At 35.6% G+C, this 17,574-nt stretch overlaps 1 protein-coding gene across 2 annotated transcripts in view; it reads right to left on the bottom strand.

Moving 5' to 3' along the window:
• ACTR2 (actin related protein 2) overlaps positions 1 to 17,574 on the bottom strand; it is a 39,329-nt gene that overhangs the window by 21,135 nt on the left and 620 nt on the right. Inside the window, exons 2-5 of one of the 2 annotated variants that reach the window (XM_032352286.1) lie at positions 9,706 to 9,816; positions 7,671 to 7,685; positions 4,022 to 4,237; positions 394 to 466 (exon numbers count right to left, since the gene is read on the bottom strand). In XM_032352286.1, the coding sequence (XP_032208177.1) occupies positions 394 to 466; positions 4,022 to 4,237; positions 7,671 to 7,685; positions 9,706 to 9,816 (415 nt within the window). The remainder of the gene's footprint in view (positions 1 to 393; positions 467 to 4,021; positions 4,238 to 7,670; positions 7,686 to 9,705; positions 9,817 to 17,574) is intronic. The other variant, XM_032352287.1, reaches the window with a different exon arrangement.

Genomic DNA, 17,574 nt, shown 5'->3' with positions numbered 1-17,574 from the left:
GTGTGGGTAGGGAGAGGGTGGTTGGGTTACAGACACTGGGGAAGGTATGTGCTATGGTGAGTGCTGTGAAGTGTGTAAACCTGGCGATTCACAGACCTGAAACCTGGGGCTAATAATACACTATATGTTAATAAAAAAAATTAAAAAAATTTTTGAAAATTTGAGTTCTCTTTGCCTTAAGTCCTTCATTGCTTAATGAAGAAAATAAAAATATATGTGGTATTTTATTTGACTAATTTTAGAAATTATGAAAATATTTGAGTAAATATTTGAAAAAATTTAAATAAATATATAAATATTGTGCTTTTCTGGGATTTACAACTTACTGACAAACCAAATTCCTCTGATATAAAATGCCCGAGTTGATTATTCTAAAAGTTAAGTTTCACCTACCTTGAGCATACAAAGTCAGAACTGCCTGGATAGCTACATACACACCAGAAAACTGGTAAGTTTCAAACATTACCTGAAAATGCAAAAGGAGAGAAAGAAATGCTGGTATTTAGAAGTTATATAATACGTATATATTTTATGCTTTCTTGATGGTTACAGAGTAGATTAGTTGCCAAAACAGAATCAAAAGGGACCTAAAAGAGTCCTCCATTCTCCTCAGCTGTCACAGAGCTCCAATGTGGCGAACAGATTTTTGGATGTACACGGAGTCCTCAAGTATTTCCTAAGTGCTACAAAGCCAAGATTTTTGAATATTTTGGTTAATAGCTAATTAGAGTGGAAGAAAGATTTTCGCATCTGAACAAGCCTTTCTTAATGATGTCCCTTAATGAAAATATCTTTTAACTCAAGGACAAACTACAGAAACTGCTCAACTGCTGACCTTCCCATCCCTTTGTCCTAACCTGGGCCAAGAGTAGAGTTCTACCCCCAACTGATTAAAAAAAAAAAGAAAAAAAAAGTAGTAAAACGGCAGGGCAGGAAGCCAAAAATATATGCAGTAATTCCTGAATGCTGGCAGATACAGAAACTGCCTAGCTGTTCCACCCACCCTCCCGGCTTGAGCCCTGGCTGTGGCGCCGCTCTTAGCTGAGCTACACTAAAGGGAGGAGTCTCCTTGTGCCCTCTCTGGTCACTATGATGCTCATTCTCTATAATGCAGGTGGGCTGGAACATCCTGTAGGACTTTTTCTGTCATCTACAGGGAGCACTGCTTGCCTGGCAGGGCTGACTACCACTGGGTAGATCTAGTGACCTAGAAATTTTATAAATGATCACAATGAGAATTACATAGGATTTAAATGTTATTACTCTGAAATACATATTCATCAATTAAGCAACTAGATATTCTAACCAGATATTCTAATCTAGCCAGTACTCAATTAAGAAACCAGATATTCCAACCTGTATTTTATACCATATCCCCTCTCCAGCCAGGAGAAAATGGAAGAGTTAAGCTGTATTTGTGTTTGTCATCATCAAAGTCCATTAGAACTTGTTTTTATTTGTAAGATAATTAGAAAATATTTGTAGTACTAAATGAACTTACTGGATAAGATTAAAGTAGGGCATTACCAGTCACAGCCAAATTTGCACCCACAAGTAAAAAAGAATATTAAAAGAACATGAGACTTTATAGCACAGTGAGACCAATTCTTGTCAGTCTCGCAGATAAAAAAACAAACAAAAACCACAAACATGTCCTAGTCAAATAGCTAGCCAGTGGAAGATGCATCCAAGTATAATGTCACCTTTCTAACTTTTCATCTGAAAGGAAACTTGATTTTCATTCTGATGTTGTGTTGCTTTCCTAAGGTGGTTAACATGTGCAGGAGGAACCTTTTGATTTAATGCAAAAGTACCTCTAAGCTGATTTTACAATGTGCTACTAAAAATAAATACCAATTACAAATGACTACTTATCCATCACAAAAAGTATTAGTAGTTATAAATCACTTAGAAATAATAAGTTGCAACTAAAATATGAACTAATATAATAACGGCCATCTTTCACAGTTCTGGGGTGGTCAGGAGGGGAAAAAGTAGTAGTAAGATATAAGCCATAAGGAATGACATGGATTTTGTAACTAAAACCAGGATCTTAAATTTTTAAAACATTTAATATAAAACTTAAGCTTTAATCCAGAATTTAAAAATACTGTCCAGCAATAATCTCTTGTATAATCCTTCTAAAATTTCCACCAACAGCTAAATAGATGTAGAGCAGTGTCTGCAAAGCTACGAAGACAGAAACCATTATTATAAGCTTTTACCTCAAATAGAACAAGACAAAGTCATACAGTTCCTACCTCATATAAAACAAAATATAATGAAAGACAACCTTGAAAAGTTACTTCTCTAAACTCGAAGAATGCAGACTTCTTGCTCTCTATACTTGCTTCCCCCAGGGCCCTTCAATCTCCTCTCGCTAACTCCCTCCTCCCTGGTCCTTAGCCTTCCCACTACTGTCTGTTCCCACTTCCCTGGTGAACGACTCCCAAGTTTCTTTCTCTAGCTTCAGACTTTTCTTCTGAACTTGATCTTTTACAGGTTTCCCCGCTACCTGAAGGTAGAATATTCCTATGAAACCTTAAGTAAAGCTGAAATGTAAATCAAAGAAGCAATTATCATTAGTTTATATGGAAAATTGAGAGCTCCCAAACCCCAAAAATAACCTATCTTGGGCTTTTCTGATAACCTAGGACACATCTTGCTAATGGATGCACAAAATGAAACAAGATAAAGCACAGGTGCTCATACACACAGTTCAAAGCTATGGCACCTTGATGCCGCGATGCTGAGTGTTGTTCCAGGGTCAGAGTTTGGTGCCGCCACTCTCTCTGCTCTGGGTGTGCGCTGCCTCTAACAGCTCACTGTAGAAAAACTGCCGAATGCAATTTTTCCTTTTCCCCTTTCTCATTAAGTGAAAATCCTCTTCGGAGTTCTTTCAGTTAGTGAAAACAGGTACTAATGTAGGTCTCTGGTCAAAGTGAAGTGGCAAAACATGAACTTTCGAAAAGTGGGGGATACCTCTCTCTGACATTTTTGACTGGATGTCTAATGAGGACCTACCATGTCCAAAACTTAACTCCTGATCCATTGCCCTCAAATCCTATTCTACTTATCTGAGTCTTTTCCCATCTCAGTTGATGGTAATGTTATCCTCTGGGTGCTCATCCCAAAACCTTTTGAGTCATCCCTGGTTCTCCCCTCCTCTATTACCCATATTTAATGCACCAGAAAATGCTTTGGCACTTTTAAAATAGATTCACAGTCTGGCCACTTCTCTTTACTTTTGCTGTTATTACCCTGAATCTTAACTATCATTATCTTCTGCCTAGGTAACTGCAAGTCTTCAAACTTGTTTCTCTTCCACCCTTGCCTCCTTATGGTCTACTCACAACACAGCAGCCACAGACACCTAAACTGGAGCATGTCCCTTCTGTGTGACAGCACCTCATCTCACTCAGAGTAAAAGAATAATTCTCTTTAAGGACCTGTGAAGCCCTAGATGATCTGGCCCTATTATTTCCCTAACCTTATCTCCTACTGCTCCCCCATACTAGCCTCTTTGTTGACTCTCTAATATACCAGGCTTGTTCCCATTTTAAGACTTTCACACTGGCTAGCTACTTCCCTTGTCTGGAATGCTCTCCCTCAACATATCCTGGCTGATTCCCTTACTTTCTGTTTAAACATCACCTTCTCTTGATGCCTACTCTCACACCCTGTGAAAAATGTTACCCCCTCCCCACTCCTCTTAACCTGCTCTTTCCCTCTCTTTAGCATCTATTATCTTCTAAGGAACCATTCAGTTAATTTACTTTGTGGGCAGTGGAGGTGGGATGGGTGTCACCTGCCAGAACAAGTTCCATGGCAACAGGACTTGATTTTGTTTACTAATATATCCCACTTAGAAATAATGACTAGTTAGGTTCTTAATAAATAGGATCTGGGGGGGAAACAATTATTTTCATTTCCTTTATTCTTAATAACAATGGTAAAAGAACATCTGCTGTAACGTTACATCACAGAAAGACATATATACACATCCCACTTAAAAACTTACCTCTACAATCTTCTCTCTGTTTTTGGTGGGGTTCATGGGAGGTTCTGTGAGTAAGATTTTACAATTTCTGGTATCTATGTTAAGTTTCTCTGGTCCAAATGTATAATCCCACAGGTGTTTCATATCATCCCAATTTCGTACTATGCCATTTTCCATAGGGTAGTTAACTTCTAACATTGAGCGTAATTCACTTGCCTCATCACCGACCATAAGATCCTAGAAAATTATAATATCAAGGCTTTAGGCCAAATTTTTGCATAAAATATCTTCAGAAAATTACATTCCCATGATATTTTGGAAAACTTGGGAATAATTTAATTTTAATTTTTCTGGCACTTTCAGATAAAGTTCTTCATTCCACAAGTTTAAAAAATCTTTTCTTTCAAGAACAATGCCTTGGAGAGTTTAATCATGAATAATAAATTTTTATGTACAACGTGGTTTAAATCAATAAATGGACCTTACCTTCAATACATATGCTTCCAAAAGAAGAGCATTAGCACAAATAAACCCCACATTTTCATATTTTGGAGGGTTTTGTATGAGGTTTCATCTGTTTCTTTTGCTCAAATGTTCAAAAAATAAGGCCTGTGATATGTGAAATAGCACATCAGGGAAAAAAAACTTGTAGAAAAATGCTCAATGCATGCAGCACAGTTCTTTGTACTAAATATTGAAATGGTAAGTGTAAACGATACGTTTTAATGTACAACAAAGCACAATGAAAAAAGTTAAAAATTAAATGACTCTTTATTATATTGTAATAATGCAGATATGCACCACATTACTTGCAAATTTCACAAACTTCCACCTGCACATGCCGCAGTTAGAACTGAAATTAAGTTTCTATATATGTCTCACCAAGATCAATGGAAATTTGTAGACATACCAAAAATTAAGACATAGGGAAACAATGTTTAAAAATTAGCTCATGAGCAACATTTCCAACCTTAAGTATAATACTGGAAAACTATGCTAGCACACAAGAAGCAGAGTACTCACAAGTCTTGTCTCCAAGGAGAGCATACTTAAGATGACCCACATTTGAAAAGTCAAATTTTGTATGTATAATAAGGCTAATGATGTCATAGAATTTAAGCGTATTTTAAAAATCAGCTATTCAAGCTACTCAATAATCCTGATTTCTACATATACTGATTAATTCAACTTAAAAAAGCTATCAGAAATAGCTACTGTTGCTAAAACACCGTAAGTTTAAAACATGGGGAAATGAAATGTTAAAATTAACATAAAATGTCTCAAAATAAGGTTTAAATATATGTGAGTTTAAAACTTTTAAAAGTAACAATTTAAAAAAAGATCAGAGGTAAACCAGGGTGAGAACTCAAAAAAAGAATTCTGGAAAAATCCACTGAAAGCAACAACAAAAAGGAAAAACAAAGTTAAAGCAGATGCTAGAAACGTTACAAAAACTTCTCTGTCGCAACTAATTTCTTATAAAGTTAATTTACCATAACATAAATACTTGAATTTCTTAAATATTAACTGTTTAAAATAATCTGATAGGAAAATGGAAAATTAAAAATCTGCATCTGTGAATTCTAATCAATGACATGCATATTTTGAATTACTTTAGGAGAAGTACATTGATACTTTGAAATACATCAAAAAATGAGATAGACTAATGGAGGGATGAATAAATAAATACGTGATATGTCAGGGGAGTAAATATTAGTGTTAGAATCTAGGTGATGGGTATATGGGTTTCACTGTAGAATTCATTCAACTTTGCTATACATTCTAAACATTTAATCAAATGTTGGGGGGAATCTACACCTACAAGAACATATATTACTTTTAACCATTAACAAATGGTCACTTACATTACTTTTTAACTTTTTAACAATTAACAAATATAATTCACAATTTTGTTACTTTCCTCTAGAATGTATCATTCTATGTGTTGTACAAAGTTAATAAATTAAATAATTAGATGGCTTATATAATCAATATACATTCAGAACTATAGCTCATCAAATTTAGAATAAGTCTGATCTGATTTCATCAGAATATTTACTTCTATTTCCATGCAAGAATACGGTTTTACATATGTCTGACCCACTACCAATTCAAAATAAAAGTCTCATCCATCTACTTCTAGAGCATACATATATAAAGGATTAATTGAAAGAAACATCTAGCATTGAATATTTTATAATCCCTCTGAACAAAAAGGAAGAACAGTTAAAATGGAAAACAGGTATTAACCTATGAAATTAGTAAATATTCTCAAGTAGCTCAGCACCTAATCCAAAAATTTGTCTGTATCTAAAATATTAATTAAAAGAACCATAGAATATATATTCTTCCCTAGAATGTTTCAACTTCCAAAAACTACAAATGCCAAGAGCTTTATGTGACTTGCCTTATACCTCAGAACCTTAGATTTTTTTTTACCACACACCCCACCCCTGGATTTAAAGCCTCAACTACCCCCTGTTACTTGAAAGAATGAGAAATCACAGTAACTATATGAGATGGTCTTTCAAAGGCATTTATCTTTTATGAAAAGCAGGCAGTGTAGCTTTATTTGCCGAGAATTATTCTGAACAATGTTACCTCAAATTGGAAAACTGAGTGAACACATTTTAAAACCAAAATTAAATCCCTAAGAAGGAAATTCCATAAAAAAGTTTGTTAATAAAGCCTACACTGTTCTCTACAAGTATACACTTAATTCCCTTGAGATTTTAAGAATAATCATGATTTGTATTTAGTATAAATATAGGAATTTCCACATTTAAATGTTTTCATTTATCCAAAAGAACACTCCACAAAGATACTGTTACTAGTTAAAATACATATCACTAAAAAAATGCTTGATCTTTGTCAAAACTGCTTACAAATAATATAAAAAACACACAAACCTGAAAACACCTACTATTGAAGCACTTAAGGACTGTCACAGAAAAATATAAAGAGAGTGAATTGTCTGGGATGTGCCCAGCTTCTAGTTCAAATTCTGGTTCACACAATGGTATTTATTTAGGGGAAAGGTGTGTTGTTTATGGAAAAGTCTTGTAAGACTTTCACATTTTTCTTACTTATCCTCAGATAATGTTGTAAAAATCTGCTCATCAATGAAAATGGTATAAGAAACAAATCAATCTCTTTTCCTCCCTTTTTACTATCTATAGTCATTGGCATATCAAAGTTTTACTCAGCTTATTACACATTTACTACCCAATTGGATGCAAATACATACAGACTATGATAGGCAATGTTTAATTTAACATTGATCAATAAAATAGATTTATCCAAATGTAACAACTTCACCACAATTCTCTGGATCACACGTATTCTAAATAAAGCTACTTGGTTTCTAATATTATGCACACCACATTCCATTTTAATTATAACATTCGTCTACAAGAAACACAAGGAAAATAATTCAAAACTATGTTAGTAATTAGTTCTGGTATGGTCCATTGTATGCAATCAGGAAAGTACAGGACTTAATTAGTTGCTACCAAATTGAAGCAATGAAAAAGGTTAAAAATCAAAGTACTTAAAATTAAAATATGGAATTACCCCCCTCCCCAATACTACAGGGACACAAAACAACAACTACTGTCCCATCAAGCAAAAGTGGAAAACAAACAGAGAGCATGTGTGTAACCTCACTTACCATCTTTTTGTTATTCTACTTCAACAGGTCAAGAAAGGTGAAGAGAGAGAAGGTAGAAGTAAGAGTCAGAAAAGGCCTAAATAAAATCCTCACTGAAATTTTTAAACATACAAGCAATAGAGACAAATTAGGTAGAGGTCAGATGCAGTACTATATTTTACGGAGTTAATAATTAGGGCCAAATTAACATGGACAGTTATTACTCCTGAAAGAAAATTAACTCATTAAACAATTTAAACTTCCAGTTTTTAGTCTATCACCACATTTCAGCTAACAAAACACAAAAGTATAAGTCAATCCACTAGGCACAAGAATCCCAAAAAGTCAAATTTCTTTACTTCATTACTGAATTTAAGAACCTTAATTAAGGAAAATAAATAACAGAAAAGGTCTAGTTGAGTAGGTAGAGGGTGAGTTTAGAGTGTTTTTTTTTCTAAGCTCTAGTAGTCAAGTTAAATTTGACACAGATTTCTTTTACTATTTTCTACTGGAAGAACAAATTAACTTGAGAGACTTAAAAGACTGAGCAGATTGAACAGAACTGAGCCAACAGAACACAGAATGACAAACCATACAAGCAAATGCTACTAGGGAATTCCTTAGCAAAAATGTCTTAGAATATAGGCTAGTTTCATTTCTATCACTTGGCCTTAAAAAGCAAGAAAGTGGGAGTGAAAAGATATGTAATCATTTGTGCCATGTTAGAGACTAAAATGGTTAATATGTGATGTATCTGTATACCTCAAAAATGTTATTCTCCATAAAGCAGATAAAAAAGACATTCTTTAAAAGCCTAATATTGAATAAAAACTGTGATTTCCGACTTCATTTAAAAAGCTTGTCCTTATCACTGGTATTGGCTAAATTTTAGGTCATTCATTTAAGATTAAATTCAATCAGAATGAAAGGCATTGACAAAAACAGAAGGTATCCCCCCCACCAAATTTCCCAAAAGACCCTGAAAAAAAAAAAATTATCATTTTGAACGTCCCATTTGATTGTAAACAGAGGCCAGAATCATTCACTACTTTAAATCTTTAAAAATGTAACCCGGAACCTCAGTTTCAGTTGGCATCTATACTCATTATGTAACTCAATTCTCTAGTACCAAGAGCAGAGAGCTACCAAGTAGCAAGTCTCTCTCTAGCTATTACTACCTTCCTAGGTATCTCAAACAAATGTCCCAAAGAGGTACACTTAACTCGTATTTCAAATGACTCATAATCTAACTGAAGTTCTATGAAAGACTGTCCAGATAGGATCAACAATGCTAGCTTGTTCACAAATAATTCAGTAAAATGGCCCTTAAATTTGACTGCATTTTTTATAATCTCATCCCTAGGCCACCTAAAGAATTTAAGTCAATTGGTGACCACTGTCCTTTTGATTGTTCTGTTTTCTTTTAAAATACTGTAATTCCCACTTCATTTCCAGTCTCTTTAACACGGAGAAAAATCTCTCATCCTTAATGTCCAATCTCTCACGTTAAATACATGACAACCTTCCTCCGCTCTCCTTACAGTAAGAGAAATAATGCAATAATGCAAGGCCAACTCAAGATGTGAGCACCTTCTTCCTGTAGCTTATGGAAATCAGTTACCCTATTAGTGAAAAAAAGAACCAATAAAATGTATACCCTGTGTTTTCCTGACTAGCTATATTAAAAAGTAGGAGAATCAGACCATGAGAAGGAAGGAAAAGTCGTAGGTCCCAACGAGACACTAACATATAATGAAAAATATATGGAACTGAAAGACATAAAAATATCAGGCTGATTTCTTTTAAAAATTATATGTAATAAGGGCTTTAAGTCCCTAATACAATGTTCACATCAACATAAAAATCTTATTGAGTTTTACTCCATTCAGAGAGTAATGGCCTATCAGTTTTTGTGTCTTTCTTCAAGTGCTGATATAAATTAAAAATACAAGAAATTCTGCCTCTTTGCTTATCATGGTATCGTATCTTATAACTACTTAATTCAAAGAACACCCCACAAGTTTTAATCCTCATTTATCAATAAATAAAATATTACCTTGATTTCAATGTTTCCCACTTTGGTGGTTGATCTGATAATAGGTCTTCCAACCAAAGCTGGGAAGATGTGTTCTGGAAAGTTAGAGCCCGCATATCCACACTTCACAAACTGAAAGAGAACAGTAAAAATGGATTAGTGTCAAGGTATTTACCATGTCCATTTAAAGAGAGCATCTGGAAAATACCACTTCACATTTATACAATATTTTAAACTTCTGGTGCTTTCATATTATCCGAAGTCGTCACCCAATCTATTCTATCTTCCTTTTATTTCCTTTATGGCATTGACTACTTCAGAGTTTATGTTTATTTACCAGTTAACTACTTATTCAGTGCGCAGGTCTCCCTACTACAGGGAAAGTCTCAGAAAATCAGGGAGCTTACGCTGGGCAGTTCGTGGTGGAGCCCAACGCCTCAAAGAGATCTCAGCACACAGTGGTCATACAAGTGAGAAACAGATTCACTCAACAAATCCTAAGAATTTTTAAAAAGAGAAATGTCAGAGACTGAACAGAACTAATGTTTCAATTATCTTTGGCAATTCACTTAAGCAACATTTACCAAAATGGGGGAGAAAATGGCATCGGGACTAGCATCATATTAAAAAAATATATTTGGGGCATTTTTTACTGTTTACACTTTTATATTTAGATAAATGTATTTAGTGATGCCAAGTAACCAGAATTTTATATTCAGATAGTGTAGTTCTCCAGTAAGGGGATTAACACTGACCCTGATAATACTTTTAAGAAACTGATACACTTCAGGGAAATACAAATCAAAACCACAATAAGATACCACCACCTCACACCAGTCAGAATGGCTAAAATTAGCAAGTCAGGAAACGATGGATGCTGGTGAGGATGTGGAGAAAGGGGAACCCTCTACACTGTTGGTGGGAATGCAAGCTGGTGCAACCACTCTGGAAGACAACTTGGAGGTTCCTCAAAACGTTGAAAATAGAGCTACCCTACGACCCAGCAATTGCACTACTGGGTATTTACCCTAAAGATACAAACGTAGTGATCCAAAGGGGTACGTGCACCCAAATGTTTACAGCAGCAGTGTCCACAACAGCCAAACTATGGAAAGAACCTAGATGTCCATCAACAGATGAATGGATAAAGAAGATATATATACACAATAGAATACTATGCAGCCTTCAAAAGAAATGAAACCTTGCCATTTGTGATGAAGTGGATGGAACTAGAGAGTATTATGCTTAGTGAAATAAGTCAATCGGAGAAAGACAACTATCATATGATATCCCTGATATGAGGAAGTGGAGATACAACGAGGGGAGTTTGGGGGGTAAGAAAAGAATAAATGCAACAAGATGGGATTGGGAGGGAGACAAACCATAAGAGACGCTTAATCTCATAAAACAAACTGAGGGTTGCCAGGGGGAGGTGTAGGGAGAGGGTGGTGGGGTTATAGACATTGGGGAGGGTATGTGCTATGGTGAGTGCTGTGAAGTATGTAAACCTGGAAATTCACAGACCTGTACCCCTGGGGCTAATAATACATTATATGTTTATAAAAAAAATTTTTAAATTATAAAAAAAAAAAGAAACTGATACACTAAGAGACTTAACAACTACTGTAAAACTGAAAATAGAATCAAGGGTTTTTAATTTTTGTACCAATAATACAGCCTGTTCAGTCTTATTTTTAAGAGCAGACATTGCAAGGAAAATGCAATTAAAAACTTAAGGGCAGAAGGAGGAAGCTACAGACCAGGAAATGTAATCATAATCTCTACCTTCTTCCTTAACAAGTCTTTATTCATGTAAGATATATTGTACAAGGATTTTTGTGTCTACTGATAAATCCCAAGTGCCTAGAACAGTGTCTGGAATGTAGGAAGTGCATACTATATAACTGACCAATAAAAATTTAAAATTTTGCTGTTGATTTGGAAGTATGATACCATGATTTTTTAATTTTTTATTCTTTCAAGATTTTACTTATTTATTTGACAGAGAGAGATCACCAGTAGGCAGAGAGACAGGCAGAGAGAGAGAGAGAGAGAGAGAGGAGGAAGCAGGCTCCCTGCCAAGCAGAGCCCGATGCGGGACTCGATCCCAGGACCCTGAGATCATGACCTGAGCCGAAGGCAGAGGCTTAACCCACTGAGCTACCCAGGCACCCACCATGATTATTTTAATACAAAGAATTTGTTTCATCTTAAGAAAAAGTACATTGTTTCATGGCTCCAGGCCCCATATATTCTCTGAAAAGAATTAAGGAGAAAAAGAGTATCTGAGTGTGACACATGACAATAATAAGAATGTTGACAGAAACTATTAACCTACCCCTTGACAGAAAGCTACTGTGTACAAAGAACTGTTTCATTTGATGGTGGTAAAACTTAGGAATGATCTTAAACTTACTGACTTCTGACTAACCCCACCAAAATATCGAATTTTCATATTTCGAAGATCTCTATACCAACCTTGTTGGAAATGCTGATGAACCACATTTAACTATAAATAGCCTAGAACATTCTGCCACCCAGAATTTGAAGTGAATTTCAAGTCTTTTATAAATAGAATTTTAAAAAATGTATTAAAGTCATGACTTATGCTGATTAAAGCTATGAAAAATCTGTCTGAAATACCACCTGACTTCCTATCCTCCCAGTTCACATTTACATTCTATGATCTCCATAAAACATACTGTCCATATACACGTTCTTCCAAACCCACAAAACCTAGTCCTGGTCAGTTAACCTCTAAGTCATCAAGGCTAGGGTATTTTTCAGTAGCTACCTGTTTCTAAAACTATGATACAATTCTTACTGGATTATCTTCCAAGGCAATAGTAGGATATGATGGCATAAGGAATAATCTTTTTTTTTTTAAGGTTTTATTTATTATTTGGCAGAGAAAGAGAATACAAGCAGGGGGAGCTGCAGGCAGAAGGAGAGGGAGAAGCAGGGAGCCAGATGTGGGGATGGATCCCAGGATCCCTGGGATAATGACCTAAGCCACCCAGGTGCCCCCAACCATACCCAAATTTCTATATGAATAACATTTGTCATGATCATCAGCCTAATACCAGCATTAGTCAGAATTTACCTTCTATTCCAAATATAGAAACAAATACTATGCAGATATTAAATTCTTATGTTTACCTCAAAGTAATGAACAGATAAGGACACTGGGTGGGTCAAAAGTGTCCATTCCAGGCTGAAAATGCTCCCTTATATAGTTATAAATGTTTTTAAAGAAAATTATAGAATGACTGAAAAAAGAATTGACAAGTTTCCAAGGGCCATCTTCAGCATATTAAATATAAACAAATGATTTAAGAGAGAAATACTATCTAAAATTGAAGGTGGGTAGATGAGCCTGGCATGGGAAATAAATCAAATCCTGGTGCATGTAGGAGGCTGTGAAGGTTGACATGCTTTCCCTCTCATTCTAAGCTACACAGACTCAGAAACACACAACATGGCAATACATAAATAATCACATTTGTCAATGTTTACTGATTATAAATGCTCAGATGGGTGGTTTATAGCTTAAAATTCTCATTTGAGCATATTTTTGTTTGTTTGTTGGAGCATATTTTAAGGGATGAAATATTTGCCATGTGACTAAGGTAAAAAGACATCCCTGAAATAGGAGATTCCCTGAAACTATAAAAACAATTGTAAACCCATTTATTCCTGTGCTTTACAAAATAAGGAAAGTTGGCATTTAATTCAAATTAAACATACCAATCACTTATTAATGAAATTACTTATGCAGTTTAAGCAGTAGCTTACTGGAAGCAAATGTGGCTTTAATAATCCAGTGCCAGGAGGACCTGGGTGGCTCAGTAGGTTAAGTCTCTGCCTTCAGCTCAGGTCATGATCTCAGAGTCCTGGGACTGAGCTCCACATCAGGCTCTCTGCTCAGCAGGGAGCCTGCTTCCCCCACCTCCTCTGTCTGCCTGCTGCTCTGCCTACTTGTGCTCTCTCTCTCTGTCAAATAAATAAATAAAATCTTTAAAAAAAATAATAATCCAGTGCCAGCACTCCTACATGGTATTAGATACTCGGTCAAAATGACAATAGCTGCACTATTTCTTATTATTTCCAATGTGAGAGCATTAATAGCTATAATAACAAGACTTTAATTACAATAATCTATTTTTAATAACAAAATGAAGACAATTTGACATTTCCTTTCTTGCAAAAAAGCCAGTGCCTTAAAAAAAAAATCTAATTCATGTGATAAAATGCAAAGAAAATAGTCTTTTCCAAGCTACTCATTTGGTATCATTTTAATCCTTGCAATACCTCCCCCAGTCTAATCATTTTAAGACTTGGACTTAGTTCTCTCATTGTGTGCAAGAAGTTTTAGTTTAAAAAAATAGATATTACCATATATAGTTTCCTCTTCATAGCACTGTGGTTTGAACTAACTCCCTTACTTGCCACTGAGTCATCAAATGGTAAGAACATGAACAGTATAATGTTCTTTCAAGCAAAAATGAAGAAAAAAATCCAACTACATTTGCTCTAAAAGTGTCTTTCTCCCCTCAAAATATAAACTGGGATTTATACAGCCCCATTTGAGCTTATTTAATTTGTATTTTTCCTTTATTAATTTAATCTGATGGTATGGATATATTCATTAATTTAATTGCCTAGTGATTATTCTCATCTTAAGCCACAAAAATACTTTTTCTATTTCAAAGCATTTTGCAGAGTGAAGCCAAATTTGTTTTTGGTTTGTTCCTACTTCAAGCACTCCTAAATTCAAAACATAAACTAGCATAAATCTGATAAAGCACACCATAAGCAACAACAAATGTGAAAATTATAAATGAAAGCATAATTATCCTAGCACAAGAAGTTTACTTTGTATTATTAGACCCTAAAAATTCTACCAGCCATACAGTAAGCACACGAGTCTTTCCTGTCGGTGAACTAGCTTAATGCTGATGAAATCACCCAAGTTTGGTAACAATACACTCCAGGGACCTGGGCCCAACTCTTGAAAGACACCTAAACCTAAACAGATCTCCAGATTTTCACCTGTGTGGCCATTTTCAGTGGTTCTATTTAGATGGAAGGTCTCTTTTAGGTTTGAATGGTTATGAAGATGAAATGCATAAATTATTGGAATTAGGTTAAGTTTTCTTCCTCTAGGCCACCCTAATGAGAGAGACCCCGCCTAGTTGGGAGCTTGTGAGGAAGAGAAGCAGGACCAACATTTGACATGTGATCACAAGGCTCACCCACTCTTAGAGCTTTCCAATTAGGGCCTGCCAGCGGGGATTAAAAAAAAAATCATCAATTTCTCAAATAGCCTATAAGCCTAAAACCTAAAATATGTTAAGAGACCAGTTGCTTTAGGGTAACAGCTATTTATGCAAGTTCTTAGAAATTAAAATTGAACATCTTCTGTAATATTTAGTTGTAGATAACTCAGTATAGGTTCAGGTACTGAAACAAAATCAAGAGGACTATGAAATATAAGCAGTAAGAAATAGAGAATTTCTGTGTTTAGAATCCTATATAAATTTTCGGATATCACAGCATTCCTAGCTACATATTACATCAGAACTGTCTCTTCATTTGAAGCCAATCATGTCTATATAAAATCTGGATAAAATTTTAAAGAACTAGAAATCTAACACCAAATACATAAATTTTGTTCAAATTAACTACATTTTTCCTTTACTGATCTCTTAAGGTACAAGATTCTTAAACTAAGGATTAGCCATAAGCCTAATTATTAACAGACAATCAGCTTTCTAACTCAGGTAACCTAATGAGATAGTAACAAAAATGAACTCATGGCTAACATTCCTATTCTTTTTTTTTTTTTTTTAAAGATTTTATTTATTTATTTGACAGAGAGAGATCACAAGTAGGCAGAGAGGCAGGCAGAGAGAGAGGAGGAAGCAGGCTCCCTGCTTAGCAGAGAGCCCGATGCGGTACTCGATCCCAGGACCCCGAGATCATGACCCGAGCCGAAGGCAGCGGCTCAACCCACTGAACTGAATATCAACAAACTCATACACTACAAATACAGAGCTTGTTACCCTTCGAAGAGGAGGAATCACTGAAATATAACTGACTCTGATTTCTAAAGATTATCAGACATATTTAAAAAATATTTTAAATTCAAATTTTAAAGCTTTAAATTTTTTAGAGGTCAATTTCAGACTACGGGGGAATCAGGCTACTTTTTTTTTTTAAGCATCTTTAACTGGGTTTTAGCTGTAAAAGTAATAAATGTTTATAGTTAATTTGGTTTAAAGATAGTCTCACATGTTTTGTTAAAAAAACAAAACAGAGCACTTCCCAATAATTCAGAAGAGTCATGAAGTCTTTCCTATCTTCCCTCATTCTTAACCCCCAGGCTCACAGGTAACCACTACAAACATATCACTCCCTCTAAAACTTCCATGTACAAGTTCGTGGACACATAAACATATTTAATAAAATAAAGAACATTCACATAAATGGGATCATTCTAAAACGTCTTTTTTTTTAAGATTTTATTTATTTACTTGACAGACAGAGATCACAAGTAGGCAGAGAGGCAGGCAAAGGCGGGGGGCAGGTCCCCACTGAGCAGAGAGCCTGCTGCTGGGCTCGACACCAGAACCCTGGGATCATGACCTGAGCCGAAGGCAGAGGCTTTAACCTACTGAGCCACCCAGGCGCCCCTAAAACTTCTTTTTTTTTTTAAGTATACCATTCTGTATGGATGTTTCCACTGTGGTGAATCTGCCTTTTTTTAAAGTATACCATTCTGTATGGATGCCCCATTATATGATAACCCTTATTACTCTATTTTTAACTTAGTTCATATAAAACTAGTGTGATCATTGCTTGTAAAAAAGTCTGTAGCACAATAAGGGCAGTATTATGCCAGTAAATATCAGCTCCTTTTTTCCCCTCTACAATCCACTTTCCAAAATGTTTTAATGTTCAAGTAAAATCTGGACGCCTGGGTGGCTCAGTGGGTTAAGCCTCTGCCTTGGCTCACTCATCCCAGGGTCTCAGGATCCATCCCATATTGGGCGCGGGGAGCCTGCTTCCCACACCCCTCTCCCTGCCAGGCATTCTGCCTACTTGTGATCTCTGTCTGTCAAATGAATAAATAAAATCTTTAAAGAAAAAAAAGTTCAAGTAAAATCTTTTTTTTTTTTTTTTTCAGATGTACAACAGAGTGACATATAGGACAACTATATGTTATGCTATGCTCACAGTGGGTGTAGCTACCATATAATGCTACTCAGTACCTCTGACTATATTCCCTAAGCTGTACCTGTCATCCCCGTGATTTACTCACTCCATAACTGGAAGCCTATTTTAATTCATATGTCACATTTATGGAAAAAGCGAAAAGTCACAAAATATTGCAACTCCAAAATGGTTAGAAATCATTGTAATGCAGGGGGAAATGATCACTATAGAACTCATCCCAATTAAGTAACATTTCTGTCTTCCAATGTTCCACTGTAAGTTTTTTTTAATGGGGGCGGGGAGTTGAAAGCAACAACTTTCCATTGATTTCTAAATCACTGTTTCAGCCAGATTTTTACAATCATTTGCCTTTTTGAATCTTAAAGACTAACATGATCTGTGTTCTGCATCTAAGGAAAAAAACGGGGGGAGGGAGGTAACAAACTTGGTTAACTTCTCCCAAGGTCCACAATTTAACACCTGGGCCTTAAAGTGGTCTTCGATCTCCCCAAATCAATAGAACATACTGTCTCTGCGGGGCTGCACCAAGGCCAAATTCCCAGCATGCAGAACAAAAAGTAAATGATGCTTTGCTCAACTGCACCCCCCACCCCAAACTGCGAAAGGGCTGCGGCTCGTTGCATGACAGCACTTCCCTTTTTCTTTAAACCC

The sequence above is a fragment of the Mustela erminea genome, chromosome 7 (genome assembly GCF_009829155.1).
Source record: "Mustela erminea isolate mMusErm1 chromosome 7, mMusErm1.Pri, whole genome shotgun sequence".
In the NCBI taxonomy this organism is placed as follows: Eukaryota; Metazoa; Chordata; class Mammalia; order Carnivora; family Mustelidae; genus Mustela; species Mustela erminea.
The sequence above is the reverse complement of the archived record's forward strand: the minus strand, read 5'-3'. Positions and strand labels throughout refer to the sequence as shown.